This window comes from Diadema setosum, chromosome 19 (assembly GCF_964275005.1).
Source record: "Diadema setosum chromosome 19, eeDiaSeto1, whole genome shotgun sequence".
Taxonomy (NCBI): Eukaryota; Metazoa; Echinodermata; class Echinoidea; order Diadematoida; family Diadematidae; genus Diadema; species Diadema setosum.
In genome coordinates, this window is record NC_092703.1 from 10407928 (window position 1) to 10424438 (window position 16511).

General features: G+C 37.9%; 1 protein-coding gene across 1 annotated transcript in view; it reads left to right on the top strand.

Moving 5' to 3' along the window:
• The window catches only part of LOC140243001 (intersectin-1-like), an 84716-nt gene that overhangs the window by 57245 nt on the left and 10960 nt on the right, over nt 1-16511 (top strand). The window contains exons 33-38 of the mRNA XM_072322741.1: nt 10125-10246; nt 11129-11235; nt 12476-12551; nt 13468-13575; nt 14116-14214; nt 15808-15975. Coding sequence (XP_072178842.1) covers nt 10125-10246; nt 11129-11235; nt 12476-12551; nt 13468-13575; nt 14116-14214; nt 15808-15975 — 680 coding nt within the window. The remainder of the gene's footprint in view (nt 1-10124; nt 10247-11128; nt 11236-12475; nt 12552-13467; nt 13576-14115; nt 14215-15807; nt 15976-16511) is intronic.

A 16511-nucleotide genomic window follows, 5' to 3' on the forward strand; every position in this document is an offset into this window, starting at 1 on the left:
CATATTCCTTGAGGTATGCCTGTCTTTTTTGTTTATCTTTTTGTATACATATCAGTGTATTTATTTGTTACTATATGCAGGAAAAGCACAGAAATCATTTTTTTTTCTTAATTATTCATCGAGGGGGGGGGGGGGTTGCATGGCATTCACAAGTGTCTAGAAGGGTATATACTCTATATATGTATGTATCATATCTTGTATGAACACAATTTATTGTTCAAATCAGGACACGTACAACAAAAGTGTTAGTGGTTAGATTTGCGATCAACAACCTCAGGGACAGAATGAGAATCGAGTATTATCCCTTTACAAAAAGCAAAGTTAGTGATTTCCCCGCTTGGGGGCTATATACATTGCAAAGTCACAGCCACGTGTTCAGTACGGGAGATGGTATTTTGCCATGTTGTCCATGTCGCAGAAAAAACAAATCTTAGTCGGCTGGCAAAATTTACACATGATAGAAACCACCCTAAAATATGTGGTGTGTGCGATATGTAGATTCGAGCCATGTAATATTATAAAGTGAAACTGAAGTCTAGCCTTCGTGGTTTTAGATTACTTCTACTGTAGTTGAGACGACGCTGGCGGGCATTGATGCCAGGCATTGATGCCAGGCATTGATGCCTTCCCCGTTTCCGGTCCTGGAATGGAGGTAGGGAGTCCCGGTGGCAAACCTTTCCGGTATGCTGCAAAAATTCAGCCTTCCCACCCCCAACTCCCTCTTGAATCAAGGAAATCATATTGCTTTGGCATGTGTGATGTGGTGATGAAATGGGGCACACTTTTTTTTAGCAGGAAAATGGCATCACTAAAACCCCAAACTGTGTATAGTGGATCATAAGTCAAATGTGTGATAGTGTATTATAGCAAGCTTTAAATCTGTGACTCGAACGCTATTTAAAGAGGATGCAGCCTTCCAGTTTGGACAATGGAAACAGATGTCTCACGCATGTGCAGAACACCATTTTTTTTTTTGGCCTAATTAGCGTCATCATAGTGTTCGCGTCGCAGATCTATAGCTCACTATTTTCAGCCAGGGATATATTTGTAAAAACAACAGAGGATGCTGCTTGTCACATTGAGTGCGATTCTTTCGAATAGACTGGATAATTACAAGATGTGTAACTCTGGTTTGAAAGTTGTTGCTTTCTTTTGTGAGATTCAAACTTAACCATTTGCGAACAGGACCAGGAAAGTGGCAGTTCTTACCGTTATTCAGACTGGAGCAGAATTTGCAAATATGATGACATATCAAAAAGATTTATCATCATGCATCATACTCAAGTGTCGTAATCGAGGATGCAATAATATAAATCCAAATGTCAAGTGGATAATCTGTGAATTATGTATTCACTTCAAATATACTTCATGGTCAGTACCCTACACACTGCCACATTTCTACTGGGAAAAAAAAAATAGAGAAAAATCGAGAGAAAAATAAAGAAAACGAGTGCAATCCAGACAATGAGTAGGAAAATGATGCATGATACGTGTTTGTGGTTCTGAACATATCTTTTTAGATTGTCACAACCACAGTGGTGTGAAATGGATTTTGTGTTCCTTTAAATGCTCACATTAGAGGTTATTCAGGGTGTCTGACCACAGCTACAGCTGTGCATGTAGTCTCAAGCATTCATGCACTGCACTTGTGCTCAGTTGGAAGCTCTGTGAGCTTTTAAATTCTGCGGGGAAATAGGATGATATGAGAATAGTAAGTGAGATAATCGGATTCAGAACAGCCATTCCATTGTGACTCGCGTGACATTTATACAAAATTTTGACTTGTTATGGTTGAATACTTGGAAAATTTATTTTGCAGACCTGTTTAGTTTATATATTTCAATCAAGGTATGGACCCTTCACATTGGTTCATAGAAATTTTTGATGTCAAGTCATTCTAGTAAGAGATACTTGACTTTTTTTGTTGTGACTCGCGTGACGCGACACTATTGAAGATTTCTGACCTTACTGTACGTAAATGAATTTTCGTAAGAAAGTACTTGTCCTATGTACACAGAATTTTCTGCATTCAATTTTGAGACATTAAGCGATAAATAGTAAAAATTTTATCAGGCCTTGACTTTTGCTTTGAACTCAGTTAGCATATAAAAAATGTGACTCGCGTGACACATGGGTGTGACTCGCGTGACAAGTATCATTCAGGACCAAAAGTTGAGCCTAATATAATAGTTCTATTGAGTAAAATGAGCCAAATGTTTAACCTAACATGTTATTTATGGTTAGTTTCATCACACATATCTTTAAAACAAAGAAATCATCTAACTCCAATCTCTGATGGAATCATGGGAGCTCATAGCACATTTAATGCATAAAACATCCAACAAAAAATTAACTTGAACCTCTTTTTTTCCTTGTCAAATCAATAGTTCTGGGAAATCATTCTTTTTCAATGAATTTTCTTTTTCTCTCTTATTTACTATAATTGTATCAAATAGTCTTCTATTCAAAATGAATCAAATTTAAACTTTCTTTATGTTAGCTTGCATATTTGCTTATGGATTTATATGAATCCATTTAAGCTTCTTTTGAAACAAAGTTATTTTGAGGCACAAAGAATCCTCACTTCTTATAATAGATAATGTTCACACATACTGATACTCTTTTTCTTTATCTACATGTACTATTACTGAGTCTGATGTGAAGAATGATCACCATGTTTTGCTTATTTAATTATAGCAAACTACATGATACAGTATATACTATATTAAGTTTTCTTTGCCAAAGTGTCTTCTGTAGTTTGAGAAAGTTTGTCACTGCTTCGTGGAGACAGTTTTCATGCCTAGTTTGTTGGGGCCATTTTATTTTTATTTTTAAGACTCAATCTTTTCATTCATGTAAAGTCTCCTATTGTTGACAAGATATGGCTGCTGTAATTTGCATTAGATGTCAGATTCAGGCTGCCATGGCTCTTTTATCCAGACAGTGGAATATATTCCCCTTTTCTCTAGGTGACTTAAAGTAATTGTCACTTCTGACCACTTAGGAGGCTTGTGCCAGAGATGCAGCGGGATGCTTTCTGCTGAAGGCAGCTGCCACCATCAGCCAATTGCAGGCCCAATGGTATCCTCATTTCCTCCATCATTATGGCCATTATTGGATAGATCACCACTGCTTCTCTGAGAAGTGAACCTTTTTGCGACAAGATATTCACTTTTTGAAGGTGATATAAATGTATATCGAAGGGATGATTAAGTTATGTGGTGCAGCTATATATTCCAAAGATAACAGGCAGGTACAAACCCTCAGAACAATCTTCAACTTCCCTTTGATTGTGATGAAAGTTGTAGGAAGAGTTTAAAGAATTACAGCAAGACAAAATTCCTCAGCAGTGGAGATAGAGCACAAGATTTGATTTTTCACATAGTCGCAGCTCTGTCGCTTCAGGCTTGCTCCACTCAACTGGATCTTTCCCTTGACTTGTAGTGCTGAAATTCCACACTACATTGTAGGTCAATGTTGTGTTTCTCCATTCAGCATAGGTAGGGCACTGATAACATATCTATTTTGAATTGGCTTGCAGGACCATATAACCACATTTTGACTAATGCACTTCACTGCTGACCACTTAAGAAGTTCATCCAAAAAATCTACAGTCTATAACATAATACTGTTTTGTCATGGTCTATTAACGTACATTGTAGGCCTCATCATTGATGATGACTTGTAATAATTTTCTCCTGGGGTCACATGATTGATGTATATGTAGAGAGCTATTTGCTCCTGATTCCAAATGGCAGATTGGACTTTATCTTAACTGGAGCATGAATGATTCTCAGCGAAGCCAGTTTGGAGTACAGCAAAATCTGAGGGAAGATTTGAAGCAATTTTCTTGTCATCTTCATACATTGTAACTTGCTGATTGTTGCCACTTTATGCAGCAATGTTTTAAGAACTTCACAGAAGTGGAGCTGACATACAGTACAAGTAGATGTAATTTTCATGAAGAGTTCCTGATGCATTTTACTTTTTTGTTGATGAGGAGGCCACCCACCTCCTACCAGTTTTTCTACTGACCAACCAGACGAAAGCTGACAATTCAATTAGCTATTCATTACTTATCATAACACTACTTATTTACCAATTAACATAAAAAATTTACTTTAACTGGGAAAATTAAACATATTACATGATTTAGTTTCAAGGCAGAATTTATTTTTTTAAATCTCAATCATTCTGGTCTTTAATTTTCTCAAACTTGTAAACTGTGACTCGCGTGACAACCCTAAGAAATCCTTGCGTGACTCGCGTGACACAAATGTTCTGGTGTTTTTTACAATGAAGGGGTTTACAAATGGAAACCTTATTTTCTGGTATGACTGAGGACTCTTAGATCCTCATTATTCATCAGCTAGAATTCATATAGTCTACTACTTTTTAAGCAATCTAAAATTTAGACTTATTTTTGTGACTCGCGTGACACATTTCGAGGGTGTTTTCAATCAAAAATATTGCCAAACCCATTACATATAAATAAAAAAAACACAACTTGATATGGTAAAATGGGTATACAATAAGACCTTGCATCAAAAAATTATGAATCTATATATAATAGAACATGCCTTAAATAGTGAAATCAACAAAAGTACCAAAGAGGCATCATTTTTTTAGCAAATGTGATCTTTGTTCTGGGAGGTGTAACTCGGCTGTTAGGAAGTGAAAAGCAGTAAAAAATTAGATTTACACCCTTTGATCATATACCTACCCAAATATGAATGCTCTTTCTTAATTGCTTGAACTTGAAATTTTAAGGTCCTGGTGTCTAGTTACATGGAATGGCTGAGAAGATGTAGTGTCTGGAATGAAGCTACATTTAGTTTCAGCCGATGCTCTTGGTTGAATATATGAGTGAACTTGCTTCAAAACGGTTTAATGAGGTATTTATGGCATTACAAACAGTACATACACTCTGCCACTTGGGTCCATACTTGTCAGACAGTGATTATTATACTCTGTTCTCCCTTTCAAGTAGTAGCTTAAAAACGTCATATATCTTGCATGGTTGAAGAATAATGTCTCCCAATATTGTGTATGAAATCTTATGGTAAGATACCCCAAGAGTTAAAAGAAAAAAAAAGAAAAAAAAAGAAATGAAAAACTGTTACCCATGTCAATCAAAATTATGCTCCCCTTTTGTCCTGAGAATAATGGTAGGCATTTTTTCAGGGTTTGAATAAATCATCTTAAAATCTTTGATAACGTTTCTCCCTCCAATGTAAAGAAGTTTCCAGTTTTAGTATTCTGAGGAAAGTTCTGAATTACTTACATGATTTGTACCTGAGCAGTACATCAGGTAATGTGAAAGGAATCTAATTTTCAGGGTTGCAAAAGGGATACACCATTCAACTTTAAACCTCAATGTGGAAATGTATTGTTCTGCTCAGAGCCATCTGGTCTTGTGGGGAACTCTGCTGCAGATATGATTATCTTGTCATTATTTGATTTGGCATCTCCTCGTTTTACTGCATTACTTATATTGGAGAAAGATTCTAGGAACTGGACCAGTTTATGAAATCTGCACAAAATCAGAATATTGAATGCAAACATCTCTGAGAGAAACAGGGTCTTTGATCTGAAGTGCGTAGCCAATTCTAGAGTCGAGTTCCGGAGGTATTGTAGCAATAAAGAAGCCTTTGGAAATTCTGCAAGGAGAAAAAATATAATACGTGAACAACAAAGGGCCCAAATGGACAATGTTTCACTTTTCCTTGTGAAACACTTAAACAACGGTTAGTTAAAATTGTTGCACGAAGATACATCACCAAACTCCCCCAAAATGGTTTTCTGGGACTTGACGTTGTTGACGGTGTAACTTCCTGTGAACTCTGTAGTAGTGTTGGGCAGCTTGAACCTCGTGACGAAGCGATCCTGGGCCACTGCTATTTCTGACCTTTGTCCGTCACCATTCGTATGATGTGTATGTGTGTGAGTGTGATATAATGTATTACAATGTATGTAGGTATTACAATACTGTGTACATTTTCCTGCCAGTTTTGCCAGATGCAGAAATCTTTCTCTCCGTAGTTTCGTCACGAATGTTCTCGAAGGCGCTGCTTTTTCGAGCAAACGGTGTTGAGAAATCTTAACTCGTGTGGTATTCGCGATAGCTAGCATTCGAACTGTGGTGTATTGTAGCATTGAGATAGTTCAGTGAGATGTTGTGTATCCCAGAGAGAGTAATGTGATCGTCTATGCTATACACCCTGGCTGGTATTCAGTGATTATTAAAAGGGAAAAACATTACATAGTCATTTCATTATATATAATATAACCACTACAATAAATGTAATTGTATTAGACATTATGTTTATTTTTTGACCTTAGCTGCAGAATACACATTCGCAGTCATTTATGTTAATTTATGTCATGTTTTCTCCAATCTTAAAAGATGAAGTACATTTATCATATTTACTCTGCTGCAGGGACCTGGCAGTAGTGATAATAAGTCCTTTTTGCCTTTTTGTATCCTTTATAAACATAGTTCAAATAATACTGAATAGTAGTTTATAGTATTAAAATACAAGTCAAAGACTATAAGCTCTGGGATTCAAGATGGACAAGGTTTTGTAGCCATTCTCTCCCGGTCAATAATGGGTTTTAACCTTTCTTCTTTTTTTTTTTCTACAAATGAACATCTATTGTTATTTGTATACACATATTGTATTGTACTTTATATATTCATGTTAACCATATTTTATTTTTATATTGATAAGTGTCTTCTACAAACTAACAAAATGAATTTTTAAATCTTGAAATTAAACTGATAAAGACAGAGAATCAGAAAGCTCAGCTCCCAGCAAAAGTCCCTGACAAAAGCCACAGCTTTAGGTGAAATTTTAGCCATCGTTTTTAAGCAGATACAATAAGTCTGTGCAGTAGATATTCAAAATAATCACCTTTTACCTCTTTTCTTTTCTATAAAACCACAGATTGCATTTCTGTGTGGTATAACATTTTTGACCTGCAAATGTTGGAGGAGATAGACTGTAGGTGTGGCTGCTCTGCACACATTTTTTTTTTTTTTTTTTTTTTTTGTGGACATTTTATCAAATACAATTTGCATATTGCCTCATTTCCTTTTTCAGTACTTGTTTCTGAACTTTGAATCCATCCCAACATGATTGTAAGGCTTGTAGTGATAAATCATATTGAATATTTTTCATTGTGGGTTGGTGTCCCCATAAAATGTTCTCATTGGTGAAAAGTATTTGATTTGCATGCTGGCCAAATGATTTCAGTTTATTACTTACATTGTAGTACTTAAAGGCATTGTAGAGATATGTGAAATGATAGGGCGCCTATAGAATGTTCTTCGTCAGTGCAGCGTAATGACAAAACAGTATCACAGTTAACCAGGTATCGTTGATGTCGTGTACCGTGGAAGGAGCGGTAAAACATGTGCTGCATGGAGTTTTCGTGTAACAGTCGTGTCTACGTTGTGAACTTGGACGTTATTTACGACTCATGATCTCACGGTGCTGTGTAACTTTTTTGCTGTTGGCAGCAGAAAGTTTTGATGTATTCTAACAAAAACTGAACCAGATTTGACCAACATGTTTGCATGCGGAAATCTATGAATATATTATACTTACATATTATATGAAAATGATTAGTATATTACAGTATATTATAGAAAAGAAAAATGATTAGAAAAATTCTTCTCAATGTGATTTATGATGAGCTAATGTGTGCATGTACAAATTTTGTCATCATGTGTACAATTCTTGATTAAAATGAAATGATTAAGAAAGCGATGTGTGCTTGAAAAGAATTCTTTCCCTAAGACTCTTTGAATATGGTAGATACACATTGAAGAATTCCTCTGACAATGTCTTTGTACCCTCACTAGTTAAGCTCTTTAAAAAAAAAAAAAGAAAACAATGAATGCCTTTGTTGTTTTGTTTATTTGTTTGATTTTGCCTCACAAATTCCGTTCAGAGTTATTGATATCTTTTTGCCTATGACTGTTAGTGCCGTACATGTATTTACCTAGATATGAAGTCTTTCCACCCTGAATGTGATTACATTGTATACACTGTATCTTTGCTGAAGCAACAATTTTTGGTCATGATGTATTGCATGATTCATTTTGGACTAAATCATACACATATACAAAGTGGGCCCATCTTTTTCTATTCTGTTGTTTAAAGGAGCAAAAACAAACAAACAAACAAACAAACAAAGACAAACCAAAACCGACAGATTATTATGGATAATGTTTAAAGCACAGGAGCATTTTGGTTGTTAATTGTAAATTGTGCAATATATTCACATTGCTGTTAATGCGCAGAGAAAGTTAAAGCCATGTTTTCTATTTCGAGGTTTCATGTAGCATATATGATCTTCTATCTATCATACAACAAATTTTCATTATGTTGTACATGTATGAAAGCTGGGTTTCTAGACACGCCACTCCATGCTCGTATGTGGTTTGGTTTGAATGGGCTCCTGTTTGTAAGCCAAATCAGCTTGGGTGCCAGTGCAGAAATAACTATGTCGTGATTATGACTTTTTCTTCATGCCCCCTGTTTTAGATATAAAGAGATATAGCATGTACCATGCTAAGTTTATGTGTTTGTGTTTATGTGTGTGCATTGTGTGCAGTGGCGGATCCAGAGGGGGGCGCAAGAGGCGCACGCCTCCCTTTATTTATCGTTAAAAACAAGAGAAAGTAAAAGAAAACAATGAAATGAAACCCGGAAGTGGCACCAGAAATATTAGTTGCGCCCCCCCTTTACAGAATTCGTGGATCCGCCCCTGGTGTGTGTGTGTGTGTGTGTATGTATGTATGCACTATTGAGCAAAACAAATACAGTTGTAATAGTAATGCAGTATGTGTATCCTTGAGTACCTTTAAAGGCACATGGTCCCGGTGGTTTAGTCATCCAAAATGCGTACGCGGGCGCACGGCGCAAGTTTCCTGTAGAGACCTACGCTATCGACTCCTCTTTAGCGCTTATGCTGTGACCCACTTCCCCGAGTCCGAAGAAGTCCGATCCACTGTAGTCAGTGGTTCGATCACAGTTCGGCTCATGATACGGCTGAGGGGGATGACAGCTTTAGCAAACTTCTTTTGTGATGTCATAATAAGAAACACATATGCACACACCCTGGCATTACTACAGACTGCGCGATGCGCAGAGAAGACAACGAAGGCAGCGTTACTTAGTAACACCTACGCACTTTACTCTTGATGACAGCTCACCTTCGGCAATGTTCGTATCAATGCTAACGGTGATTGGCAGCATCATCAACAGCGCCCTCTACACTACCGGGACTATGCGCCTTTAATGCAGCTGTGCACACTCTGATATCGAACAACACTACATTTCACAACATTTCACTTCCCAGAGGGAGGGTTACACTATTCACACAAACAGAAATTCAGGCTAGGTTTCATTGTACAAACTTGTAGGTACAGAGAGAGAGAGTACACAGCAAGAGTTGCTACCATATAGCAACTTTTTTATCAAATAAAATGAGGCCTTAATCTTTTGCCAATGCCTCTTCCATCAAGCTCTGGCATACAGGGATGCTGCCTTAGTGAAATTTTTCATGATTATTTAATGATTTTTATGATGACACATCACTACAACCAAACATTTAAACAGATGAAGAGAAGACAAGAGAAGAGAAGATGGAGATTTTTTTTTTTTTTGCAAGATGATGAGAGACCACTTATATGAAATTTCAAAGAGCATACAATTCTAGAGGAATTCATAAGTGTATTTAATGAAAATGATGGCTGAGATATCCAAAAACAAATCACAGCAAAGAGTCATATTAAAAGTTGGGACCCATTTTTTTATTTGGACCTCTGTTTTTCGCAGCTATTTAAAAAACAATTTTTATCAAATAAACTTTTTTAATTCCTTGCAGAATTTATGCTCTTTAAATTTCATTCAAATGTTTTTTAATTATCTTGCAAAAAGTTAAAACGTGAACCCCCATCTGTACCAAAACTATACCATCCCTTTAAGGTATCTCTTCATGCTCCTAATTTCCACCCTGTGGCCCCGTGGTGTGCTCACCCTCGATTTTACTTGAATGTTCCGTATGCAATCTTCTTTTCGCCATATAAATCCCTCCTTTCCGTCTCGATCCAGGGACCCGCGACCTCCACGTCCTGGAGAGCATGAGCGACATGGAGAGACACCGTCAGGGACGCATCCATGAACTCATCCAGACGGAGCAGAAGTACGTGGATGACATGCAGCTTGCCGTGGAGGTCAGTGAACTGTAGCCGCCCATTAAAACCCCCCACTCACACACACATACCCACTGTGCATGGGAATTGTACGTCCATCCCATTTGATCTTCACTGTAATACACTGGAAAAAAAAAATAGCCACAGAAGAGTCCATTATTTATTTGTTTCTTTTTTGTCTTTTGTTATTCATTTACAGTTTGTATTATGAAGAAGGAAATGACGTACATGTGTAGCCAAGTATGGTTCTAGGGATCACACTGCACACCCAATAGGAAAGTTCAGGATTTTATCCATATCACAACACATTAGTCTTTGTGAAGGAAACACTTCCATAACAAATACTCTTAAACTCTGCTTGGGTGTGTAATTGTGCACGAAGTGAATATTACTTTGGTTGGATTTATAGCATATGAGTGTGCTGTATAAATTTTGAGTTACAACAAGTTTGAGTCATGAAAGTATAATCTGTGACAAATTTTCATCAGAAAAAAAAAGCTCCTGGCAAATTTCAGGACTGAAGTGAAGAGCTGCTGTGGCTCAGTGGTTGAGACCACAGACTCTCAATCACAAGGTCAGTGGTTCAAGTCCCCTGGCTGCAGCAGTTGTGCCCCTAGGCAAGGCACTTTATCCTTATCGCTTATTCCTTCAGAGGAAACTTCAGCCTTTAAAAGCTGTTGGTCCCATTTTGTGCCTTATAGCAGTCTAAAACAAAAGAAATCTTTTTTGTAATTTCAAAATTTTTTGACGTCATGTATCGAGCACATATCTCAGTGGAAAATCATTTTCTGGTGTGAGACCCATGGTAGTTCTTCCTCCAAAACCCCTGAGTTTAGATAGCAAATTCTGATTGACTGTAAGGGCACTATTGATGTTCTGTCCCTGTCTGTGTCATGTACGCAGGTCTTCCAGAGACCCATCCTGGACTCCGGCATGATGTCGGTCCAAGAGATGGCCTCCGTGTTCGTCAACTGGAAGGAGCTCATTCAGTGCAATACCAAACTACTCAAGTAAGACACGACTTCATTCCACCCATTCTCAATCAATAGGTCCTCTGTTTTACATCTCTAATCATTTTCTCCCTTTTTTTTTTTCTCTAAGGAGTTGAGAGTGGTTGCTGAGCAAGCGTATATCTTATTTTCAGCAATTAGGGATAGATGATCAAATCTCAAGTTACTTTGAGGATGATTTCAACTTTGCAAAAAAATAATGTTGCAAATACAATACTGTAAAATGGATATTTTCGCATGACTTATTTTTCACACTCAGCCCGGTAAGAAGAGATTTGTGTGTTTTTGATTCCGTGGAATCAAGATATCAACTACTAGAACATATGGCAAACAAAGCTATCCGCATGCTTTTATTTTCGCGCTAGTTTCTGATTGTGCGAAATGTGCGAAAATTTCAACACCGCACAAATGTCCACTTTTACACTAGCGCATTTCTCGAATCACCAGAAATGATTCGATATATTTAGCAAAATTTTCAGCATGTCTCAAAATGTGTGGGGGTTTACCTTTACTTCACTCTGTCACAATATTGCTGTCATTTGCTGTCATTTGCTCCACTTTCTCACACAAAAATTCACCCTGAAGTTGGTATTAAAGGTTTAGTGCCACCTCCATGCATGAAGCTGCTATAAAAAGGATGATGTCTGTTGGGCATGGCGAATTTATGAGATCTCCACTATAACTCTGTAGCACAAAGAGATCCAATCACTTGTTCCAAGCTTAATAGATGGAGTGCACATTACATAACTATCCATGAAAGGTTATTCAAGAGTTTGCTATTTCTAGAGTATGAATGTGATTGGACCAGGGCCTTGTTTCTTAAAGCTGTTTGTTAAAGTTAATATGCATAACTTTTAACGACTGGAATATGAAGTGTCAATATATGTGCCCGTTTTTTTCCTTGTGTTTTAAAAAAAGTAGTACTGTTTGTCAATATTTCATCTACATCGGGATAAGATATACTTTCAACTAAAAACGTGTGTAAGAGTTATCATTATCATCTGCAAATTTCAACTTGAGCTATTGAAATGAACAATGTTTAGGAAACCCACTTGGCTTGCCATGTTTAAGTCCTTCGTAAACTCGTGTGTAACTTTATGAACAGCTTTATGAAACAGGGCCCAGATGTGTTTGCTTTCGTATAATTTACATTACGTAAGAATCCAGGCAGCATTCACTCTGTGACATTGTTTTTGTTTTGATTAGTTCTCATGGTGATGAGTTCATGCCTTCATTACAGAGCTCTGAGAGTCAGGAAAAAGATGAGCGGTGAGGAGAAGCCCGTCCACATGATTGGCGATATCTTGTGTGAACAGGTCAGTCTGTCAGAAAGCAGCTGGCCATCATAACATTGCTATCTGATTGCTGCATGGCATTGGAAAGTAGTCCCTGTTTTACATGAATGTTGAGGTTGTAGATTTTGCAGAAGTTGATTGTGCTGTAATTGTCACACAATGTACAAGAATGAGTGACAAGTAAAATCGAAGTGTGACTCGTATATTATGCCATAGTGTGCCCCGGAACTGCCACCATCACACACACATTCACACACCAACTCACCTTGCAGTAACAGTTAATTCCATATTGTGACCCTTCCTTGATTCAAAACACGGGTCAATTATTCCTTTCACTCTTGTGCTTTTTCCTTTCCTTATTTTCTGCATCACAGAGATGTGATCAAAATTTCTTTATTTCCAAAGTTTGTCATATCTTGATAATTTTTCTCACTTGTGGCTCTTTTGTTCTTCTTTTCAAGAAGAGTTTATAGAGCACCTAAATTTACATGCAAATGCCTGTATGGAAATAAACTACTTGAAATGAAATCCATGTGCCAAGGTCCATGGTGGGAAGTACATGTAGAAAGTGACTTGCCATTCTTAGCTTGTAGAACGTGGAGACATTTAATATATCATATTTGTACCACTTATGCTGCTGCTGATCACCTTGTATCAATGGCACCCCCTGTATTGATGGTCTTCTGATCTGAGAAGAAGAAAAACAAAATGGAGGAGTCCACCTGTAAAGCTGGGCCCCATTTTATAAAAGGTCAATATGATAGCAACTCTTGCTGGAATGGCAATTGTCATGGTAACGACAAGAATCCAGCTTCCTGATTGGTTGTTGCTATGAGAGTTGGCATTCCAGCAAGAGTTGCTGTCCTAACATCATTTATGAAATGGGGCCCTGGTAATGACGCTAATTTTGCATGCTGTTTAAAACCCCAATCTACAGCTGCCTCGGATGACGCCGTACATTCGGTTCTGCAGCTGCCAGCTGAGTGCCTCCAACACGCTGTCCAAGAAGATCGACAACGACCCAGACTTCAGGGAGTATGTAAAGGTAAGCTATAGGTCCACAGGATGGTTGATATAATATCCTCAATTTGTGGCTTATGGAGTGAGCACTGCGGATGATTGTCAGCATTCCAATGCACTGCTGATTATGATGATAATTATACTGATAATAACAATAATGATAATAATAATGATGATGATGATGATGATGATGATGATGATGATGATGATGATAATGATGTCTTATTTACCCAGGGTAGCCTCTTCAGTGTTGGCACTGCTCTACCAGAGGGCCCTGCCATTATTATTACCCTAGCATTGCCAGGTACCCATTCGTACACTTCTGTCGAGAGGGAAATGGTGGGTAAAAATGTCATGTCCAAGGACGTAAACACTGGGCGAGATTTGCACACTCGGGTCCTCAGATTGGGAGTCGGAAGTCTTATCCACTATGCTGCAATAACGCCCCCACAATGAGTAATTAGTAGTCAATGGAATATACCATTAGCAGAATGCAACAGATTGTCAGCCATCATTCTCAAATTTCTCCTTTTTTATTTTTTTTCCCTTTCTTTCTTGCCACCAGCAACTCGCCTTAGACCAGCGGACCAAGGGAATGCCGGTCAGTAGCTACCTGATCAAACCCATGCAGCGAATCACGCGATACCCTCTCCTGGTCCAGAAGGTTTGTCCCTCCCGTTGCCCTCATGTACAGTTATTCAGTCATGGAGAGGACTATCTCCTCTCGGCATAATCGTCCACTTTCATCAGCATTTTGATCATATGCTCAACATAGGAATCGTTCATGCAAGTCAGGCAATTTGTTACTATGGCAACCATGCAGAGCTGCCAAGTCTCCCTCTACGTATCTGTCACCTTGATTTGATTTGATTTGATTTGATTTGATTTGATTTATTCACAAAATGCATATACATACATTATTCACAAATATGCACATAGTTTGTACATGAAACATATTACACATTTTGTCTGGATCGCCATAAGCTATGAAAAGCTTGACTGGGACGTCCAGTTTGGATAACGTACACATATTATGTACATAAACATCATTAAAAAAAAGAAAAAAAAAAAACCTTATGACTATTAAAGAATATTACTGTATACATCATATGTTTAGTAAGTAATTTTTTATGAATCCTTACTTCCCACTGAATTACCAAGTGCTTAATTCATATATGCACTATTTTTGGAGTACAGCAATAGGCAGATACATGTATGTGTGCACATTGCGTTCATGTCTGGATCAGAGTTGATATTTTCACATGTTTTGAAATTTAATCATAGCAGCCAACTGGCAAAATTGGCCCCCCCCCCCCCCAAAAAAAAAAAAAAAAAAAAAAAAAAAACCCTGGGAAATATATGGCATTTACAGTATGCAAGTCTTCCTGCCTTAAGAATATTTTTTGCCAATTGAAACCTATGTTGTATTATAACACACCAATATCTTGCTGGAAAGTTTTCAGTCTGAATCTTCCTGACTTTTGCTGTATGAATATTTGCAGACTTAATCGTGATTTCTGGCTAAACTCCTCCCCATCCCACAAAGTCATGCAACTGGGCTTCTATTCGCTGCAGAAATCTTGCAAACAAGCCTTTCAAGTAGTTTGACAGTCACCTGATGCCACATAAAGGCAAATTTCCCCAGGCATTGAAAAAAGTGGGGACAAGTTTCCCTAGAAAAATATAATAGAGACTGAAGAAAATGAGGCATCTCTCTGAAGACCCATTTTAAGGTACATGTTGTATAATCATGCATTGCTTGCAGGATGTAATCATTTTGAAAGTGTCTACCTTTTTAGCCCCGCTTTGTAATGAAATATGTAGGCACATGCGACTGTGTGTAAAGAAAAGTATTGCTGAAAATTTGTTGTTGGAACTTTGACCATAACCCAATGAACTGGCCCATTTGCATGCTATACTGCACTAACACAGCTTTGTACTATAATAAATGGGACTTTTACTGTTAATGTTCACATGTGAATGACCCCAAAGAGCTTGTGGGGCCCCAATTTCCCTTCAGAATTGTACCATACTAAATTGATCGTTTACAAATCAGTTGATACAACAAATTTCCTTCTTTTTATAATTTGGATTCAAAATTTGTCTCTGCAAATATGAAACTGAAGACACTCCACATTGATTCCCTTTATAAAAGGGGAAAATGTGACAGAGAGGTGGAATCAAACTACAGTGAATGGGTAAAGTGATTGACATGAAATAAGACCCTTGTTTCTATTTTTGTTTTCTCTGTTTGCAGATCCTGAAGTACACACCCGAGGGCCATGCCGACTACGGGAACATCAGGATGGCGACGGAGAAAGCGGAGGAGCTGTGCCAGCAGGTCAACGAGGGAGTGCGGGAGAAGGAGAACTCCGACAGGCTGGAGTGGCTTCAGAACCACGTGGACTGCACTGGACTCGCCGAGGTATTTTCATGCACAGAGATAATCATAATTGTCATGACAGCGGTAACCGTGGTGATGTCACGTTGTCTGACATGGTTCAACGCATGTGACCTTCCACCACGCTCCCCTGATAAAGTCACATACTTGATAGGCTGCACTGGATTTACCGAGGTATATATATATTCATGCACAGAGATACTTGTTGCCATGACAACAGTAACCATGGCAATGTCAGAATTAGACTGACATGACACAGTGTACACGCTATACGATCTTTCACTGTGCTTGCCTGATAAAGTCACATACATGTATTTCATAGATGAGATAAATGCAAAAATAGGCAATTTGGGTGAAAAGTATGAAGTTTGAAATTCATTCAGAAGTTAATTATATGTCCTTGCAAGAGAATATAAAAAGCCTTTTACTGGTTTGGAAATATAATCTAGCTCCCATTGAGACTTGCGTAACACTCAAGTATGTGTATCTCCCTCATTGCTCCTTGGAATCACCCGGATTTTGAGGCGTGTGTATTGGTGGCCCTGTGGTAGCAGTTACCA